The sequence below is a fragment of the Puma concolor genome, chromosome C2, assembly GCF_028749965.1.
Source record: "Puma concolor isolate L17-30 chromosome C2, mPumCon1.1.hap2, whole genome shotgun sequence".
Taxonomy (NCBI): Eukaryota; Metazoa; Chordata; class Mammalia; order Carnivora; family Felidae; genus Puma; species Puma concolor.
The window spans coordinates 13,446,772-13,465,224 of record NC_141675.1 but is presented as its reverse complement, the minus strand read 5'-3'; the positions used below and the strand labels follow the sequence as shown (position 1 = coordinate 13,465,224).

At 38.4% G+C, this 18,453-nt stretch overlaps 1 protein-coding gene across 6 annotated transcripts in view; it reads left to right on the top strand.

Moving 5' to 3' along the window:
• Positions 1-18,453, top strand: part of RBMS3 (RNA binding motif single stranded interacting protein 3) — a 1,106,864-nt gene that overhangs the window by 577,761 nt on the left and 510,650 nt on the right. For all 6 annotated transcript variants that reach the window (XM_086720584.1, XM_086720587.1, XM_086720585.1 and 3 more), the window contains one exon: positions 13,624-13,682. In XM_086720584.1, the coding sequence (XP_086576710.1) occupies positions 13,624-13,682 (59 nt within the window). The remainder of the gene's footprint in view (positions 1-13,623; positions 13,683-18,453) is intronic.

Below are 18,453 nucleotides of genomic sequence, written 5' to 3'. Positions count from 1 at the left end.
ATATACATCAAGGTGAATTCTTATTATGTAATACACATCTGTAACCATTGCTCATATGACGAATAGCTGATTTTTTCTTGTGTCTTCCCTTTAGCCCACGACCTTCTCAAGTGCCATAGGTGTGTTCTTTCTCATGCAAAACATTTCCCCAGTGGAATGAAAGGCAGGCACTCAGGGCTGTGTGTCTGTGTACATTTGCAGTAAGAGTGAGAAGGGTTACGACAAATGAACCAGAAGTCACTGAATTAAACAAAGTTTGCCATCTACTCACTTTCTTAATTATGTTTTTTTGGAATCTATTTATAACATCAGTCTGAATTTTCTGACTGTTAAATAATTGAGAGACTGATCATCACCCAGCAAGTACTGTTTTTGAATATCTACTGTAAGCTTTTCACTAAGATAAAAGGCTTAGCATGCATTCTTTTATTACGTCTTCCCACTTACCTGATGTGCTAGTTAGATGTATATTACATATAATTTAAAAAGTGCTATGGATAATACAGAGAATCTATAAGGCACATAATCCTCTCATAGGTAATTGGACAGCACCACTGATTTATGTTATCAATTATTTGAATATCCATTGGACAGTGGGCTTCCTGCTATTGATCCACAGAGTCTGAATCTTGGAGAGTGACACAGAGCCGCTTAGTCCAATATACTTCTCACAACTTAATGCAGAGATGGATGTGTTGACAAAAAAAGGCTGTGTTCCTATCCACTTGGGTATTTTGTTTGATAAGTGTTTAGAATTAAGGATAAGAGAATTACTTGAAAGTTGGGCTTGATTCTCATCTTTTCTGCTTTGTGTATTTGTGAGCTTTAAAAAAAATTACCTTCCTCGCCCCACTTCTTTCTACATTGTATGGTTTTGTCCATTTTTCCCATTGTGAGTTCTGATTTTTTTAAATGACGCAGTGGAAATCTTGTATTACTTAATCACAGAAATGCATTTTTGAAAGTGATGAAGCTCAGAAAGATTCCACAGACAGCTCAAGACTATCATTCTTCTACGGACAAATCTCCCTGGGAACTGCTATGGAGTCCCCTGTATTAGGCACTTCCTCATTCCAAGAGTAAAAACTGTGTATCCATTAAAACCTTACAGCAGCTGCTGTACTATATGAAATTTGTCTCTCAGTATTTTATGTCACTTTCTTCTTCGGGTCTCTTTGTAGATTTCAAATAATATAGTGCCATAAAACACTTTACAGTAAAGACTTTAAAACTAGGTCTTAGTTTGGCTCCTGAGTGATGTTACAGCCCACTCTCTTTTTGAATGAGAGGCAGTGAATGTGCTGAACATAAGATATAAAACGTGATGTAGCATCATCAGTTGGATATATACTTTGCCACGTGAGAAGTGGGAGATATATCTCTGCCCAGATAAACTTGATTCCCATTGCCATCCTGACTGTCTTATCTGATGTTGGATCTGCAGTATTCAGTCATTTGTTTACTCACCTACCAAACACTTAGTGAGTGAGTTCTGTGTGTAAGGCCAGGGATAGAAAATGAGTAAGACCTATTCTCTACCCATGAGTAACTCATCCTCAATATCAGGACAGGATGAGTTACAGTGTAGAACAATACAATGCATTTTGTATTTTTGTCATTAACACAATTGCTGATAGAGTGCACTGGCTAATATGAATATGCTCAATGTCTGTTGGATTATAACCAAAATTGAAATTAGCTGTTTGGGGAAGAGAGAATAGGCATAAGAAAGATGTCACACAAGTTGCGATGAGGAGGGTGAGGGTAGTGACACAGAAAACCTAAGAGGGAATTAGAATGAAGCTAAGTGACGATGGCAGGATTGGGAATTACTACTTTAATAGCAATCAGCACCATCACGAAATTTCTCTGAGAACCTGATTACATTCTTTGGTACCAGGGGATACCGTGGAAACCAAGAGTGTGCTCTCAACAGCTCAACTCCACTGCTTCTGAAATATGGCCCTCAAAATGGTTACATATGCTGCACATCTGATACGGTTTTCTCTTATACTATTGAGGGCTTAGATAATGCCAGAATTTTCAGAATCTGTGGTTCGATATCTTTCCCAAACAGCAAAATTTTGCTGTGATGCTGTTTTTCATTGTGCATTCAGTTGATACTAGATTCACAGTCCTACTAGAACATTCTACATGCTGTGAAGTCACAAGCTTCTTTAAGGAATAGGTTTCTTTGGAAATGAGTTTTAACAATCAATGATGAATGTCCAGCTATACTATTTCCAGTGAATGTGGGTCATTCTTCCGCCATTCAGGGGACTAATCATGTCCAACATCTGCAAAAGACTTAAAAATCTTTTTGTGGCCCTTTGGCGGGCCAGAGGACCGACTCGTATCCAGGCTTGTTCATTATGTATTGATGACAGTGCGATATCAAGGAAAGAGTAAGGGTTTTATAGCCAAATGCACCTGAATTTAAATGTAATCAGTATAATTCAATAGCTGTGTCTGCTTGAGCAAGTAGCTTAATACATCTACCTTCTCTTTTCATCTTTAAAAAATCAGAATACTAATATTGACTTCTTAGGTAGTTGTGAGAATTCAGAATAAAATAGCTAATATATTCTGTGTAGTGGCTGGCATGTAGCAGGTGCTCAACTGATGGCAGAAACATACGTGTTTGTGTATAAGGGTAGTCCCGTCATTCATTGGTGTTTCTGATGTAGAAAAACACTGGCAGTTCCGTAAAAGTGACTTAAAAATCAACAGATTTTTCAGAGAGGATTATTATGCATCAAGCTCTACACTGGGTATTTTATTTTTTTTTAAAAAAATTGTTTTTTTCAACATTTATTTATTTTTGGGACAGAGAGAGACAGAGCATGAACGGGGGAGGGGCAGAGAGAGAGGGAGACACAGAATCGGAAACAGGCTCCAGGCTCTGAGCCATCAGCCCAGAGCTTGACGCGGGGCTCGAACTCCCGGACCGCGAGATCGTGACCTGGCTGAAGTCGGATGCTTAACCGACTGCGCCACCCAGGCGCCCCTACACTGGGTATTTTAAAGACGATCAGAGAAGCCTGACCCCTGAAAAATCAAGGTCTGGTTAAAGAGACAATCTCATAGAGAACAAGAAGATTATGTCACACAACAGTAAAATAATAGTAATAATAAATAATGGTGGAGGTGATGATGATGATGATGATGATGTGATTATATACTGGCTGTGAGCACAACTATTCAGATTTGGGAAAAAAAGCCAGTAGACCAGAAAGTCAGAACGTGCAGTTTACCCTTGAAGGGCCTGTGTTATTCAGAGAGAGGAGAGGCTGGAAGACATGGGTGCCAACATCACAAAGTGATGGTCTTCAGGTTCAAGTCTATCTACAAGAGCAGTTTTATTTGGCTTTCACATTGTTTCTACAAAAACGCTGAGACTTAAACTTTGAAAAATTTTGCTAGAAAATCCAGGTTACTTTCAAAAAAAATCAGGAAGCTTAGCAGCATCAGGATCATACTCCTTCATGGTAACAATGGCTGCAGATGAAAAACAGATGCTCCTTCATCCTGGGCTAGAGATCTCCAGTTCTCTGTAATCTCTACCCTGTGAACAGTTTGCTACGTCACTTGCTTCTTCCCTAGAAATGTTTTCAGAGTAGGGAGAAAACAGAATATGTTGTGTCATTTGAGATGACCATTTAACACCCAACGGGGAAAATCAAATGGCTCTAATTGGAGAGTCTCTGCTGAGGTTTCAGTGTTAAGACATTCAAATTCTTGTGCCTGATCGCACACAATTCCAGAGAAGCTGAATTGGAAACTCTGACGTTGGGGCCCAGAGTTATAAGAAGCCATACAGACTATTCTGATGCATGCTATTTTTGAGAATTACCAGCGCAGCGTATACTGTAGCACCAAAATACAAGTAGGCTGAGGGGTAAGCATGAGGTACACCCACTTTTAGGAACCTGGAGTGGGAGAGGGAGAAAGTGAAGAAGGTAAATCAAGGGATAACTGTCTGCAAGAAAAGAAGATAAGAACCAAGTCAATGTAATGCATTGGACCCAAGAAACGAATATTTCAAGAGGAAGGTATTTAAGAGGGCTAAATTATATCCGCCCCCCCCCAAAGCTAAATGATAGTGAGAAGTCAAGGATGATGATAACAGTAATTTTATTTATTAAGAAGTTACTAGTTAGTTTTCAAAGTTCTGTCTCAGTAGATAAAAGCCAGTATTTAGGAGTTAAGTAAAAAAAAAAATTAGATAATTAACAGAAAGAGGTAGCACGAGCAGAGCAATCATTTCAGAAAAGTCTGGCAAGAAATGCAAAGAGAGAAACCTGATTATAGCCTGTATGTAGAAGGAGAGGATCTGCAAATGTTCAAGGGAAGGCAGAGGAGAAAGAGCCTTGGCTCTGGAAGAAGGTTGAGTTTCAGAAAACATAGGTGATATATAGGGAAACAGGCCAGAGAAAGGTGTGGCAGGGATGAATGGGAGTTGGAGGAGAGAACAGGAGGAGTGAGGCTATCTTGAGAGAGGATAGGAAGCACTGGAACTGAGAGACAGCAGATTGAAGTGTTGGCAGACTGTGTGCTCTGACGTCAGGCTGCCTGGGATTTGATTCTGCTTTTGCTGCTTCCTAGTCATGTGACCTTGGAGAAGTTACTTAGGTGTCTCTGTCTCTGTGTCCTCATCTATAAACCATAGGTAGTGGTAGAGTCTATCTCATGAGGCTGTCGTGATGATCGACAAGAGTGGATATATCTAAAGAGCTCAGAACAGGGGCTGACCCATTGAAGGTGCTACAGAAATGAGTGTCAACCAGATAGAACACATCGGGATGAAAATTAGAGAGGTTTTATTTATTTATTTTTATTTATTTATTTAAAAAACAAATTTTTTAAACGTTATTTATTTTTGAGACAGAGAGAGACAGAGCATGAGCAGGGGAGGGGCAAAGAGAGAGGGAGACACAGAATCTGAAACAGGCTCCAGGCTCCGAGCTGTCAGCACAGAGCCCAACGCGGGGCTCGAACTCACGGACCGCAAGATCGTGACCTGAGCTGAAGTCGGACGCCCAACCGACTGAGCCACCCAGGTGCCCCAAGAGAGGTTTTAAAGGGGAACCCCCAAATTCCTGACAAGACGGCTTTTGTTCTGATAAAGGAGGTATTTAAAATCTCAAATCTAAAAACCACATAGAGAAGACCTTGTGACTTGGATTGAGTTCTTGAAGACAAAATAGCACAAGGAGTGGAGTACTGTTCACAGTCAACTGCACATGAACAAACTAGGAGCTAACAGCAGTGACAAGCAGGGAATGCCAAGGTTAAGGGGTGGTAGACTAAGTACAATGGTGGGAAGGTTAGAAGGCAAAGCCTTTGAGGAGGGAATGGAGGCAGCATTGACACGGCTGGGACTGGAGTGTGGGTGAAGCAAGTCATTAGGTATTGCCAGGAGGAGAATGAGCAAGTGAAGAAGAAATTGTGAATTGACTCAGAATATAAATGACAAGCCATATGAATGCTAACACATGTGCTTCCTAAGGGGGCTTCAGCAAGCATTTAACCTGACCATGTTGGCTTTATCAAAGAGTCAAGAGAGAGTATCCAAGGGGCACCTGGATGGCTCGGTCAGTACAGCATGTGACTCTTGATTACAGGGTCCTGAGTTTGTGCCCCACATGTGGCATAGAGTTCCCTTGAATCAACAACAAAAGTGCACAAAACACCCAGAGAGATGTTATCCAAGTTATCGTTTTTATGCTATACAGTAAGTATGTAGGTAACAAAGCAGAAAGCAGGATTCAGTAAGGGAACAGAAGGAATGTCAACATGCACACATTGTACTAGGAATGTTAATACTACTTTATTTCATCTTTACAGTCACTATTAAAAGCAGATATTAGTGATTGTGTTATACAGATCAGGAAAACTGAGGGGCAGAACCATTGAGCAATTTTTTCCACATCATATGGGTGGTGGAGTTCATATTCAAGTCCGTATTAATTAGACAAAAGCCCATTGTCTTTCCACATTAGCAGATCAAATGTTAAAGGATGTTAAACATGCTGAAATGTGCTATGATCGGTTGCCGAAAGTACCCAAAAGATGTCATTTCCATCCTGCTTGCATGGAAACCACTTTTTCACAAGTTTTCACCAAGAAGGTAGGGTATATACCCTAAATATTTAATGTAAATATGTCATCTGAAGCATTGTGCAAGAGTTACTAACTCTAAGAACCAGAAGCTTAATGATTTTGTTTTGTTTTATTTTAGAATTTGAAAGTATTCATTGTTGGTCTGGTATATCTTTTCTGGGTTTACAACCATTTGTAATTAATGAGCAAAAGCACTAAACAGTTCTAATCATTATCTGCCAGTTCTCTTACTAAATTAGCACTGTAATTCAATCAAACTACTGATTAGCCACTAGTTATTTTAAGTGAAGGAAGAGAGTTAACATAGACATTTCCCATGTGTTTTCTTTGGACCTTCTTTCTAAAAAGTACCTGAAAAAATTCCAAATATGTATGTGTGTGTGTGTGTGTGTGTGTGTGTGTGTGTGTGTGTGTTATACGTATACATATATATGTATATAAGCAAAAACGCTGAAAAAATTTTGTTCTGTCTTTTAAACATGGGCTATCATTTTATCAAAAGCAAATGTTTGCAGTTTTGAAAGTCATTTTCCATGTCTGCAGAAAGCTCCCTTAGTCTCTGGAGTCTTGCAGAGAATAAACCACGCGTGCTTTGCTGTTAGTGTGCCATTCTCTTGAAGTGGTGGTTTTCAAAAGACTGTCTAGTTGTATTGGCATCACCTGGCGTCACCTGGGATTGTTAGAAATGCGGATTCTTTAGACCCATCTTGTACCTACTGAATCAGTATTTTGGGGAGTGGTGCCAGCAGTGTCTGTGTTAATAAGCCCTCCAAGAAACTCTGGTGCATGTTAACCTTCCTTTAGGACCATTGTGTTAGAGTCGGTCAGATTGTAAATGTAGTGTTGTAGCCATAGAATTTTGGTGAAACTGTTTGTAGTGTGAAAATAGTAATTTACTAAATAATACACTGATGTAGAAATTAAAACTCTTTTTTTAGAATTGCTTTTATTATCCCTAAGAAGTATAAAAAGCTTGATTGCCAAAGCATTGCCCTTTCTTTAAACACTTCCTCCTCTGAGAAGTTTTCTTCAGTTTTCCCAGCTAGAAAGTCTTATTTTGTGTTCTTTGTAATGTGTTATTCTCAAGTTATTAGTTAATAAATGACGTTTTAGTTTGCACAATGGACTTGTGAAATCCATGATTCAAGCAGGAATTTTATTATCTCTGGGTTGGGGAAGGGAGGGGAGGAGAAGAATGCCCAGACTACAAGGCCAAGAACCGGGTTCTAGATTATTAGTTCCCTGCACTAGCTGATGTTGGGATACTTCTTGGCCTCTGTTATCCACACGTATGTTGGGTGACAAAGAGTTTGAAGTGTTAGGTTAGTTGGAGGGACCAACTACAAAAATCATTGAGCGAAGGACTTTAAAGGAGTAGAGTGGTCTAAATATTCTCATTTCAAGCCTTTTCCAAAGCTTTCCAGGGTTTGGAGAAGACATTATTATATAAATTTTCTGGGGCTACCGTAACAAAATACTACACACTGCGTGGCTTAAATGACAGAAATTTGTTTTCTCAATTCTGGAAGTGAGAAGTAGGAGATCCAGATGTTGGTGGGTTGTTTCTTTCAAGGCTCTCTCCTTTGGCTTACAAATGGCCATCTTTTCCCTTTGTCCTCACGTGGTCTCTCCTTTGTGCCTATCTTTGTCCTAATCTATGAGGATACCAGTCATAGGATACCCAAATGACCTTGCTTTGCCTTAATTATATCTTTAAAGGCTCTCTGTCTAAATACGGGTTACATTCTGTGGTACTGGGGGTTAAGACTTCAACACATGAGTTTTGAGGGGACATAGTTCAGCCTAACTCAGTTATTGCTGGCATTGGCCTCTCAATGGTAGATTGAACTTTCTAAGGCTTCAGAATATTATTGAGTTGTGGACTTCTTTTGTAGATGAAGCCTGGTTGACGTGGCCCATCAAATGCATAGCCCCACCACATTCCTCCTGGATCCCTAAAGCCATAGATATACTCCATTAGCATCCCTAAATGCCAAATAATGAATGAACCATCAAGAAGTAGACAAACAGCCACATTTTCTGAAAGGATAATGTTTCATCCATTAAATAAATGCGGTACCTTTTTCGAGTCTGGTATCAATACAGAAGGCATGTGAAAAATGAGTTAGCTTGGAGTTAATTGACTGTGGAGACTCTATTTTCAGTCTTTGCCTGTATTTTTTTGAATTAATATACACAGTGGGTGATTCAGCAAAAGGATTTAAAAATAAATTCTTTACAGAAAGATCCCACCAATTTGATGTCTTCATAATGCACGAAGAGTAGACCCATAATAGCTCTATTTTCTTTTCAACTTTGGAAAATAAAAAATGCTATTAGTTCAAATTAGGGTTGCCTGTGGAATAATCAAGTGTATCAACAAATAGTTTGACCCAAATGCTGTTTAAGAATAAGAGTAGATGCCAGAAAGAATTGAGTATTCTTTAAAAAATTAAATGTAAAACTTGGGTTGACAAGCTATAGTAAAAGTGAGTTAATAGACAACACACACATAAATACATAACACTCAGTTATGAATACATAAAATACAATCAGGGGACAGTTACTGTGGAATGACTACTGTTTTACAGAGTCCTCTTAGAATAGAAAGAACATGTTCCTTGGGACATGGCTGGATTTGGAGAATGTGTGGGCACTCACGATACCTGTTGAATATGCAGATATTATTGTATGGAGTCACATATCTTATGTCCAAAAGCATCCTAGCACCGTGAATTAGGGGCTTCACACATTGGCCAAGAGAAGATACTGAATGTGCTCACTTCGTTTATGTGCTTCCCTCAAGAAGTTGAACCCCCTGGAGGAAGTTGACTGTGGATAACCTTGTATCTCTTCTAGCTGTATGAAATGAAAGCATGGAAAAATGGATCGGATTTGTCTGAAAGCTTCTGGAGCCAGAAGGCACATGGTGTCAGTGCTCAGCTGTCTATTTCCAGGCATCTTCTTGAAATAGCCTCTTTCTAGAGATGTAATTCCTTTATATTTTAAAATATAATTTATATTTAAAAAATAACTTAATTTTACAAATTAAAATTTTTATAATAATTCTAGGTAAATAATATTTTTCTCTGTATACCAGATTCTGCTTTCTACTCAGGGATGTCATAAAGAAAGACTTTATGAATACTAACAGTCTTCTCTAAACCCAAAGAAGAGGAAGAGGAAATAAATGAAATAATTTACTTTTGGAAATACCTTTTGCCGCAGACATAGGTCTTTTTCTTCAGAGTGTGTAAAAATGTATCATTAGTCTATACAGCAGTTTTTACTGTAGTCCATTAGTTACTTTGACAAAAGATCAGGAAGAAAAGTTGAATAGAATTCTTCACAGGTATAGTACATTGGTGGCTTTTCTGTTTACGGTGGTTTGGGTCTTAAAAAAAAATGTCTACACTTTATTTACCTCCGTCAGATGTTGACTTTGCAGAGCATGGAGAATACAGCACCAGTCATGCAGAAAGTACCTGTTTGTCATCGTGAGAGTTCAAACACGAACTGGAACCAATGGCCCATTAAATACCTTCTCTTGTTGTTTAAAGCATATCCCAGCTTTGTGAAATAATTGTTAATGCAGAATCCTGTAACTGAGCCAAGGAATGACATACCTTTAGCTCTATTCAGGTTAGTGGCTGAGTCAGATATGCTCAGTTGTGTCCTATTGTTTCGAGATTTGGCGCTATCGAAAGCCTCGCCTGGAGCGTAATTAGGAATAGGGAAATCAAGAAATAGTGTAATTTGCTTTTTGATGTGTATGTGTGTGTGTGTGAGTGAGTGACTTTGCGTTTACAGTAATATTATAATGCATACTGGGACATAAAATTTCGTTTTAGGAAAATGTTGCTTTAGGGGCGCCTGGGCAGCTCATTCGGTTAAGCGTCTGACTTCGGCTCGAGTCATGATCTTGCAGTTCGTGAGTTCAAGCCCCACATAGGGTTCTGTGCTGACAGCTCAGAGCCTGGAGCCCGCTTCGGATTCTGTGTCTCCCTCTCTCTCTGCCCCTCCCCTGCTGACACACACTCTCTCAAAAATAAACATTTTTTTTTTTTAAATACTCACAGATGCTTTCCATGAGAAATAATTTCTTTTCTTTTTCTTTTCCTTCTTGGTTGTAAAAAAAGATAGCTATTTTTTTTTTTTTTTACATATTCTACATTTAATGAAGGAAAAGAAAGACATCCAAGTAATATTGTTATACTAGGACAGTATGCACACCATAGGCTAAAAGTCCCATTGGGAGATGTAATTCACTATGAGATACAGTAATTTTTAATTTCCTTTTTAAAAGAGAGAGCTAAATTTTAATTTGGAAGGTACTTCATATATAAAATTTTCAGGAGTAGCTTTAGAAACCAATTAAGAAGTATTTTTGTCTTAAGGGTTTGTGTGCCTGATGTGAGATGGTTATAAATGTTCTAAATTCTTTTTCTTCCTCTGGTTTTTACTTCTTCCATACTGTATTAATGGTGCTTTGTGTGGGAACAAAGTTTCAGCAAATGTTCCCTTTCTTCTCCCTTTTTGTTTTCTACACAAAGATATGTGTAATCTTGCAAATGTTTGCTTGCCCGAATAGCCTAAGTTTAGCGAGCATTATTGTCATTAGTAGGTGCAGTTATAGATACCTTGAACCCTTGTGGATTGAAAGACAGTTCAAATATGACACTATTTTACTGGTTATTTTCCCAAAAGAGAAATTCTTGGGCTAAAATACAACATGAAGGAGAGACTGTGTTGGTTGGTGGTTGGGGGGTGGGGGGAGGGTGGCCAGTTGGAAGATGAGGAATTTTGGAGGAAGCGGGCTCGCATAATAATAGGCATGGGGTGCCTGGGTGACTCAGTCAGTTAAGTACCTGACTCTTGATCTCAGCTCAGGTCATGATCTCATGGTTTGTGAGATCGAGCCCCGAGTCGGGCTCTGTGCTGACGGTGTGGAGTCTGCCTGGGATTCTTTCTTTCCCTCTCTGCACTTCACTTGCTCTCTTTCTCTCTCTCTTTCTCTCTCAAAATAAATAAATAAACTTTAAAAAACATAATAGACTTGAAGTAATAGACATTTCAGGAATACATACCAAACACACAAAAGCTTTAAACCTGTAGGGGTATTTGTATGGTTAAGTACAGTGAGAACATAGTAATGTCATCCCTAACGTTAAAAATAACAATATAAAGGGTAAATGTAAATTACTTTTTTAGTAAATAATTTTACCTGCCAAATTTCTTAGTGTAAGATTTTGACAGTCTACGTAGTAATGTTTTAAGCTGTCATTTGGGACAGAATTTTAACCCCTTCCATTTCTTATCAACGTCAGAGAATGCCAAGGACTAGAGACATTGTTATGTAGCAGATAACAGGGAGGAAATAATTGTAAGAAGAGCTAATACTTAATGAGCACTTATTCTGTGCCAGCCACCGTTATCCTCATTTAAGTAAACCTTGCCTAACCCTGAAAACAACCCTAGATACTATTGTAATCATTTTATATATTTATACGTAGATGTACATCATTTTACATAATAGTCTAAATGAATGTTTAAATAAATGGATTTATAGAATTATAGAGAAATGATACAAAGCACACCTAAGGCTTACTTAGCCAATCAGATATATCCAGGCTGGACTGAGATGTGAGCCTTGGCGGTTTGTCGCCACAACGTATTAACCACTATTGCCTTGGAGTCTAATACCCGGATTCTCAAAAACATGAAGGTTGATTAAACTAGAAAAGTCAATATATGTAGCTTCTCTGTTTTGGAGGCAGATGATATAATAGTTAAGCACTGCACCCATTTTAAGAATCCCATATTCAGTTCCCTCCCTTTCACAAGTTATGTGATTTTGATCAAATTACTGATTTCGTAGACTATACTTTCTATATCTACAAAATAGTAGTAGATACTCTCAGCCATGCTCTCTTTGATTTAGTTAACTATAGAGTTATAGTTGTAGTGGTGTAGAAAATGCAGTGGTAGCTGAAATGTCAGGATTATGATGACAGGATCTATTCAGTTCATTATTGGACAGCTTCATGCCAGTCTGGCTGACTTTAACCGCGAGCATGGAAGTGACTGGTGGGAATTATCTCAGACGCCTTCATCTAAGTATATTCTAGTTCCTAGTATGACCTGTTAATAGGTTGGCTCCTATTGGAATGATTTTCAAAGCTATCAGCAGTATTGCTTTCATAATGAAATTAATTCTGTAAATTTCTGGAGGACCCTCAATTCATCCTTGGTCAAAACATCTGGGGGAAAGAAAAGAGGCAAAGACATTTCTAGTACAATGACATTATCAACACTAGAATATTAGTAAATAACCACCAAAATACTGCGAGGAGTTAATGACCTAATAAGAGGGGATTATAAATGCAAAAGACACAGTGGTGAGGGGGAACCTAGTTTATTACTCCATGGGATATTTACTATTTGTCATATATTCTCACACTTGCTTAGGAACACAGAATTACAAGAAAACTTGCCAAATATTTTGTGACATGGCTGAAATCTTGAACATGAGAATGAGTAGTTAGTAAACTTGTTGCTTAAATTTGCATTATAATTTCTCCATGTTAGTATGATTATTGAGAAGCATCCTTCATAGAATCCTAAAGAAAGGCAGGCTTTTAGAAGCCATCTTCTTTGGTTCTATCATTTATGCCTCAGGAAACAGGCTTAAAGAGATTGAATTTCATTCTCCATATTAACCACCTTTTAAAAAACGAAACCTAAACTAGGTCTTCTGCAAGAGATGATAGGATAATGAATATGCTTATATGTATTTCTGGTAGAAACTTCATTGTTGTATGAAGTACCATTGGATTACCTGTATCATTCATTTGTTTATAGCAAACATTTATTGAGCTCCTATTACATATGGTGGCAGGTATTGAGAGTTCAAAATTCAGTCTTTAGTCTCAACTCACACTATATATTTTTAGTAACAAAAAAAATCCTATTTATCTTAGGAGCACTGCTAGAAACTCTTAATCTTTCAATATAACCCTCTCCCAAATCCTGTAAGGGAAGTATTACAATTCTCATTTTTACAGATGAAAAAAAAAAAAAAAAAAAAAAACAGTTTGGAGAAGTTGTGTTGAACTGCTCAGTGTTACAACGCTAGGTGAGTGCCAGAGCTGGATGTAAGCCCTGTTCAAGCTGGGGCCAAGGTCTGTGCTTTTCTCCAGCAATCCACAGTGTGATTTACTTTGATCACAATCACATACAACCCCCTTTCAGCCACCTATGACAGGCTGACAGGTTTATTTTTGAAGGCTCAACCCAGTGATTACGTAGGGAAGCACATTCTCAAGTTATAAAGAAGAACTGGTGAAAAGTGATCATCCAGGTGTGAAATGGGAGTACAGTGCTTGTTTTCTTGGTTTATTCCTGCTCAATTGTGTGTGCACCGACGTTCTTTAAGGTATTTTAAGCGTCTTCATTGGGCTATAATAACATGGAATTTCTCTCTCTCTCTCTCTTTGTCAGGTATGGAAAAATTGTATCCACAAAGGCAATTCTGGACAAAAACACAAATCAGTGCAAAGGTATGTGTAAGGGCATCTATACCCTGGGCTCTTGCCTAGCCTGTTCCATTGATGTCTCCTTTAAGGCAGAAGTCCAGACACCAGCTGCACAATGATCACGATGTAACGAATATGGCAAACCTCTTTAATAATGCCAAGGCTTTGATGAGTCGTATTTCTAGTAACATTGTTCATTAATTTTTTTCATTAACAAACAAAATGAAAATCACAAATCAGAACAAGTATCAAATTGCTTCAGCGTAAAACTAAATTACCTCTTAACAACTTGGGGTTGTCTGATTTGAATGATATCATCAGTGATGCAAATTGATTTCCTATATAAAAATGAGGAACTCTGGGGAGAACTTCCCCATGCAAAGCACGTTTTAATTTATCTGTTCCTTAAAGCTTTAGTGACATTGGTTGACTAGGAATGAATTTACTGATGGGCCCATTGTGTCTAAGCTTCTGCTGTCAGCATCTCTCGGGATCTGAGTTGGTATCTTATTAAGGCTTTTTTCTCCCCTGCAAACATTTCTGAAGTTATTTGACTATATCTGTGACTCATGTCTCCTCATGTCTGGGAATCCCATACTCTTTCATGAGTTGCATTTTATATTATTTGTGAAATCTGTATGGTCTCTCTCGCATGACTCAGTTCTTACTAGGAAATTGGAATGCTTCTTGTAACATATGTTATTTGTTGTTCCTGTAATCCAGTCTTTCTTATAATACCAGAAGTATGGTAGAGCCATGATCATTCTAAACACTGCCCCTATTTCACATACAGATATAATGTGCATATGTTTTAGGAATAGGCACTCATACACTGAAGATATTTCCCAGCCTATCTGGGTGACAGTATTCAGGTTCTATTCAGCAATTAAAAAACAAACAAACAAACAGCATTCCACGTCCCCCGTAAAGTCACAAATGTGCTAGGTGCTTAGCTACTACAAGACGAAAAATAGTAAGATATGGTTTCTGTCATCTAATGGTTCAATTTGAAAAGGAAACCAACAAGAAAATGAAGAAACGAATCGTAACACACTTATTAGAGTCAGCGTATCAGCCTAAAGTACCTGAAAGTATAACGGAGGTATCTATATTGGAGATATACATAAAAAACTGTGAGAGGAGGAGGCGGAGATTCCTTTTGGGGGAATAAAGTTTATAAAGGCAAGTCAGAATGGATGGGCATGGGAAAGGTCTGTGTTTGAAAGAAAGAGTTTCAGAATGTAGTTGAGCAGACCCACATAACTAGAATGGAAACTCCTAACACCCCTGTCCACATTTTCTTGTAACTACTTATTTAATTCTTTTTCCCTCATTCTCTGTCTCTTCCTCCAAAGAGACTTAAACTCAATGAAGACAGGACCTGTGTAATCTAGAAAGTTTATCTTCAAAGTGAGGTGTTGTAGAGCAATGCTAAACTCTCAGCTGGGGATGCTAGAAGGAAATGTTAGAATATATCTCTCTTTGTTTTTAGATCAACTTTCTCTGTGTGGTGTAGAACATAGTAGTTAATTTTACAAATGCATATGTTTTATACATATAAATGTGTGAATTTTGGGTTTGCTGATACAAAATATTCTTATTCATTGTGATATGCATTTAAAAAGTAGTCTGGGGACTCCTGGTCTCATAATAAGCACTAATAAATACAGAAGGAGATGAAGGAGGGAGGGAGGGAGGGAGGAAAAGGAGAGAGAAAGGAAGGAAGGAAGAGGGAACCATGGAACCACCTAGGAAGATCATTTAATAAAAGGGCAGCTAAAAATGACTTCATGGGAGGTCAGAGGGCTATTAGACCTTTTGCCTTGAGGGTGGTGTGAAAAAGGTGACGTTAATGTATGGTCATTATACATAATATGGATAGAAGTCTCCAGTTGCCTTTTCTGGCCTCAGCATTTGGAGTCTGTGGGTTAACAGTAGGGATTCTGAATTACAACCTTCATCAAGCACGTGGAGGTTGGTATCCTAAAAGTTAAGCACTCATGGTCAGAAAGATACTACTGTCACTTTCATGTTTGAGGTAAAATACTATTTTAATGGTATTCTGAGTCCTATTTAGAGTATTCCTTTCTGGCCCTTGAAATGGTCACCCATACAAACTACATGCAGTTGGGAAGAGGCAGCAATTATATTTCTGGAAAATTATTTATAGTTGTTAATGATAACGTGGGAGCACATTTCTGAGGTTGGGAGGAAGATGTGACATCGTTGAGCAGTTCAAAGAACTGAATAAACGAGACGTTGAAACAACCATCTAAATATTTATTGAAATCGCCAAGAATTGAAGCAGGCATAGTTTTGGGGAAAGTAAACCAGAAGGTGTGAGCAATGATACTGGGCATCTGTAGACCATAGTGAAAATGAAGATTCACTGGTTATAAAATTTTGTGATAGAGGATTCTAAACTGGAGATTTAGGTAGGAGGGAAACCAGATGGACATAGGAACAAGGAGGACTCCTCACTATAATCCACTGGGAGAAGAGGTATTAGAAGGAAAAAGAAAAGTCGACAGGGCTACAAAGGAGCAGTGTCCTCAGGGTGAGTTAGGAAACAGTTGGGAGCGTGCAAATGAAAGTAATGATAGCTTATATGCACTCAGGAAGCCGAGGTTATTTCACGCAGGCCTTCCAATTCTGCTTCCTGTGTGCCTGGTTCACCCGTCTTCACTGGTATCATCGGAAATTGGTGGAGTCTTTTTAAAAAGTCAGTGTTGACGGGGCGCCTGGGTGGCGCAGTCGGTTAAGCGTCCGACTTCAGCCAGGTCACGATCTCGCGGTCCGTGAGTTCGAGCCCCGCGTCAGGCTCTGGGCTGATGGCTCAGAGCCTGGAGCCTGTTTCCGATTCTGTGTCTCCCTCTCTCTCTCTGCCCCTCCCCCATTCATGCTCTGTCTCTCTCTGTCCCAAAAATAAATAAACGTTGAAAAAAAAAATTAAAAAAAAAAAAGTCAGTGTTGAAAGAACGATAAAGGGAATATTATTGATACTAGTAATTACAAGGAGACTGTTGTCCCACATATTGTATTCAAACAGATTTTTAAAGAATGTATAAATATGCACGTGCTTGGCCCTCTTTCATTCTCTATCTTGGGACAAATATAGGCAACCTCCCAATTCTAGCTTATGGAGCATATACAACTGATCCAAGCATTACAACGATAGGAAGGAAGACTTAAACTATGTCAGATTATGAGCATAGTGATTATAGGAAGTTACATGAATATGGAGGAATACAAAATAATGTGTAAAATAAATATGGAGCAAAGTAAATATTTGAGACTAAGTATTCCTTATCTTTATGTCTGTGGGGAAGCCAGGGCCTGCTTTGAACACCGCCTCTCCACTTAGTAGCTGTGCCACCTGTGGTAAATGACTCAACTTTGCTGGGTGCCTCAATTCCCCATCTATAAAATGATGATAATAATAGGGCCTGAGTTGATGATTAAATGAGGTATACATGGATAGCACTCAACAATACCTGGTGTCAGCTGTGGTATGAAATACTAGAAATAGTAAAAAAAAAATGTCTTAAGGTGGTGGGAATATGGGTGATAGGTTATTATTTTATGTTTCTCCAAATTTGTTGCCTTTTCAGGCAAAACAAACAAAACAAACAAAAAACAACTCTTGGAAACAATGATCTGGTTTCAGTTATATATATTTGATAGTTCTTTTTGTGAATTACTAGTAGCCTACGACTATATGTTTCTTTGTTTTTTGTAAAATAATGTCAGATGATAATAGCAATGGATGGGGAGAGAATGCTATGGTTTTTGTTTTTGTTTTTGTTTTTCATAATGCGCAGAAATTGAGTTCTTCTTGACCATGGCTTTCTCAAGGAAGGAGATGGAAAGGATGAGGTGGCTTTTTCAAACAAAATCACTAACAGCATGGAGCTTGTCATTAGAGAATGCAAATTGGATTTGGTCTTCTCTGAGATACTTCCTTCCGAATCATTTGCAACTTTGCCTCCAGACTAAGGCTATGCAATTAAAACCAAATATTAGGAAGACAGGATTTATTTATTTTTGCTTTTAAAGATATGATATGAGTTCAATTTTTCACGAGCTGTTACACAAGCAGCATATTTACATGCAAGTTAGTATTTAGTGGGGTGTGAGGAAGTAAATGCCCCAGTCTCCTTGGAGATGAAAAGAAAAAGCATCCAAATGAACCTTGATATATTAGCCCAATGTTAGATGCTTACCCTATCTTAGTATCTGAAAGAAAGGCTTTTGTTCCCTACTTGTATCCCACTCACACCCTGAAGTTACAAACAGTAGGCAGGCCCAGAGAATCGTGCTTACTCTCTATTCCAGAAGGGGTCAAGGAGAACCCTTTCAACATAACCTCTCGTTTTCAAGATTGTTCTTTCTTGGGTGGTGGCTGTGGCAGCTTTCATTCTGTAAAATATGGCAACATAAAACACAACAGTCACCGTCAGGCCAAAATGACCAGAAATTGCTGAACAAAGCAGGCAACAGCTCCAGATGGAGAGTAATGAAAAGCAGACCACAGTTCATTCAGATACTCAAATGCAAGGACCAAATAAGAGCTATTGTACAAGTCACAGAGATTTGCAGGGCTTTGTTTGTTTGTTTATTTGTTTGTTTGTTCTTCTGTTTTCCTCCCTGTGTTTCCCTCCGGGTCAAGTATATTTGCTAATTTAAAAAGTCATGGAAAATTAAATGAAGGAAGCCATTGAAAACATGGTGTAAATCTTCAATGAATTTACTTGTCTCTGCCTTTTCCTGCTTTTTAAGTTTGGTTTCCTCTGAA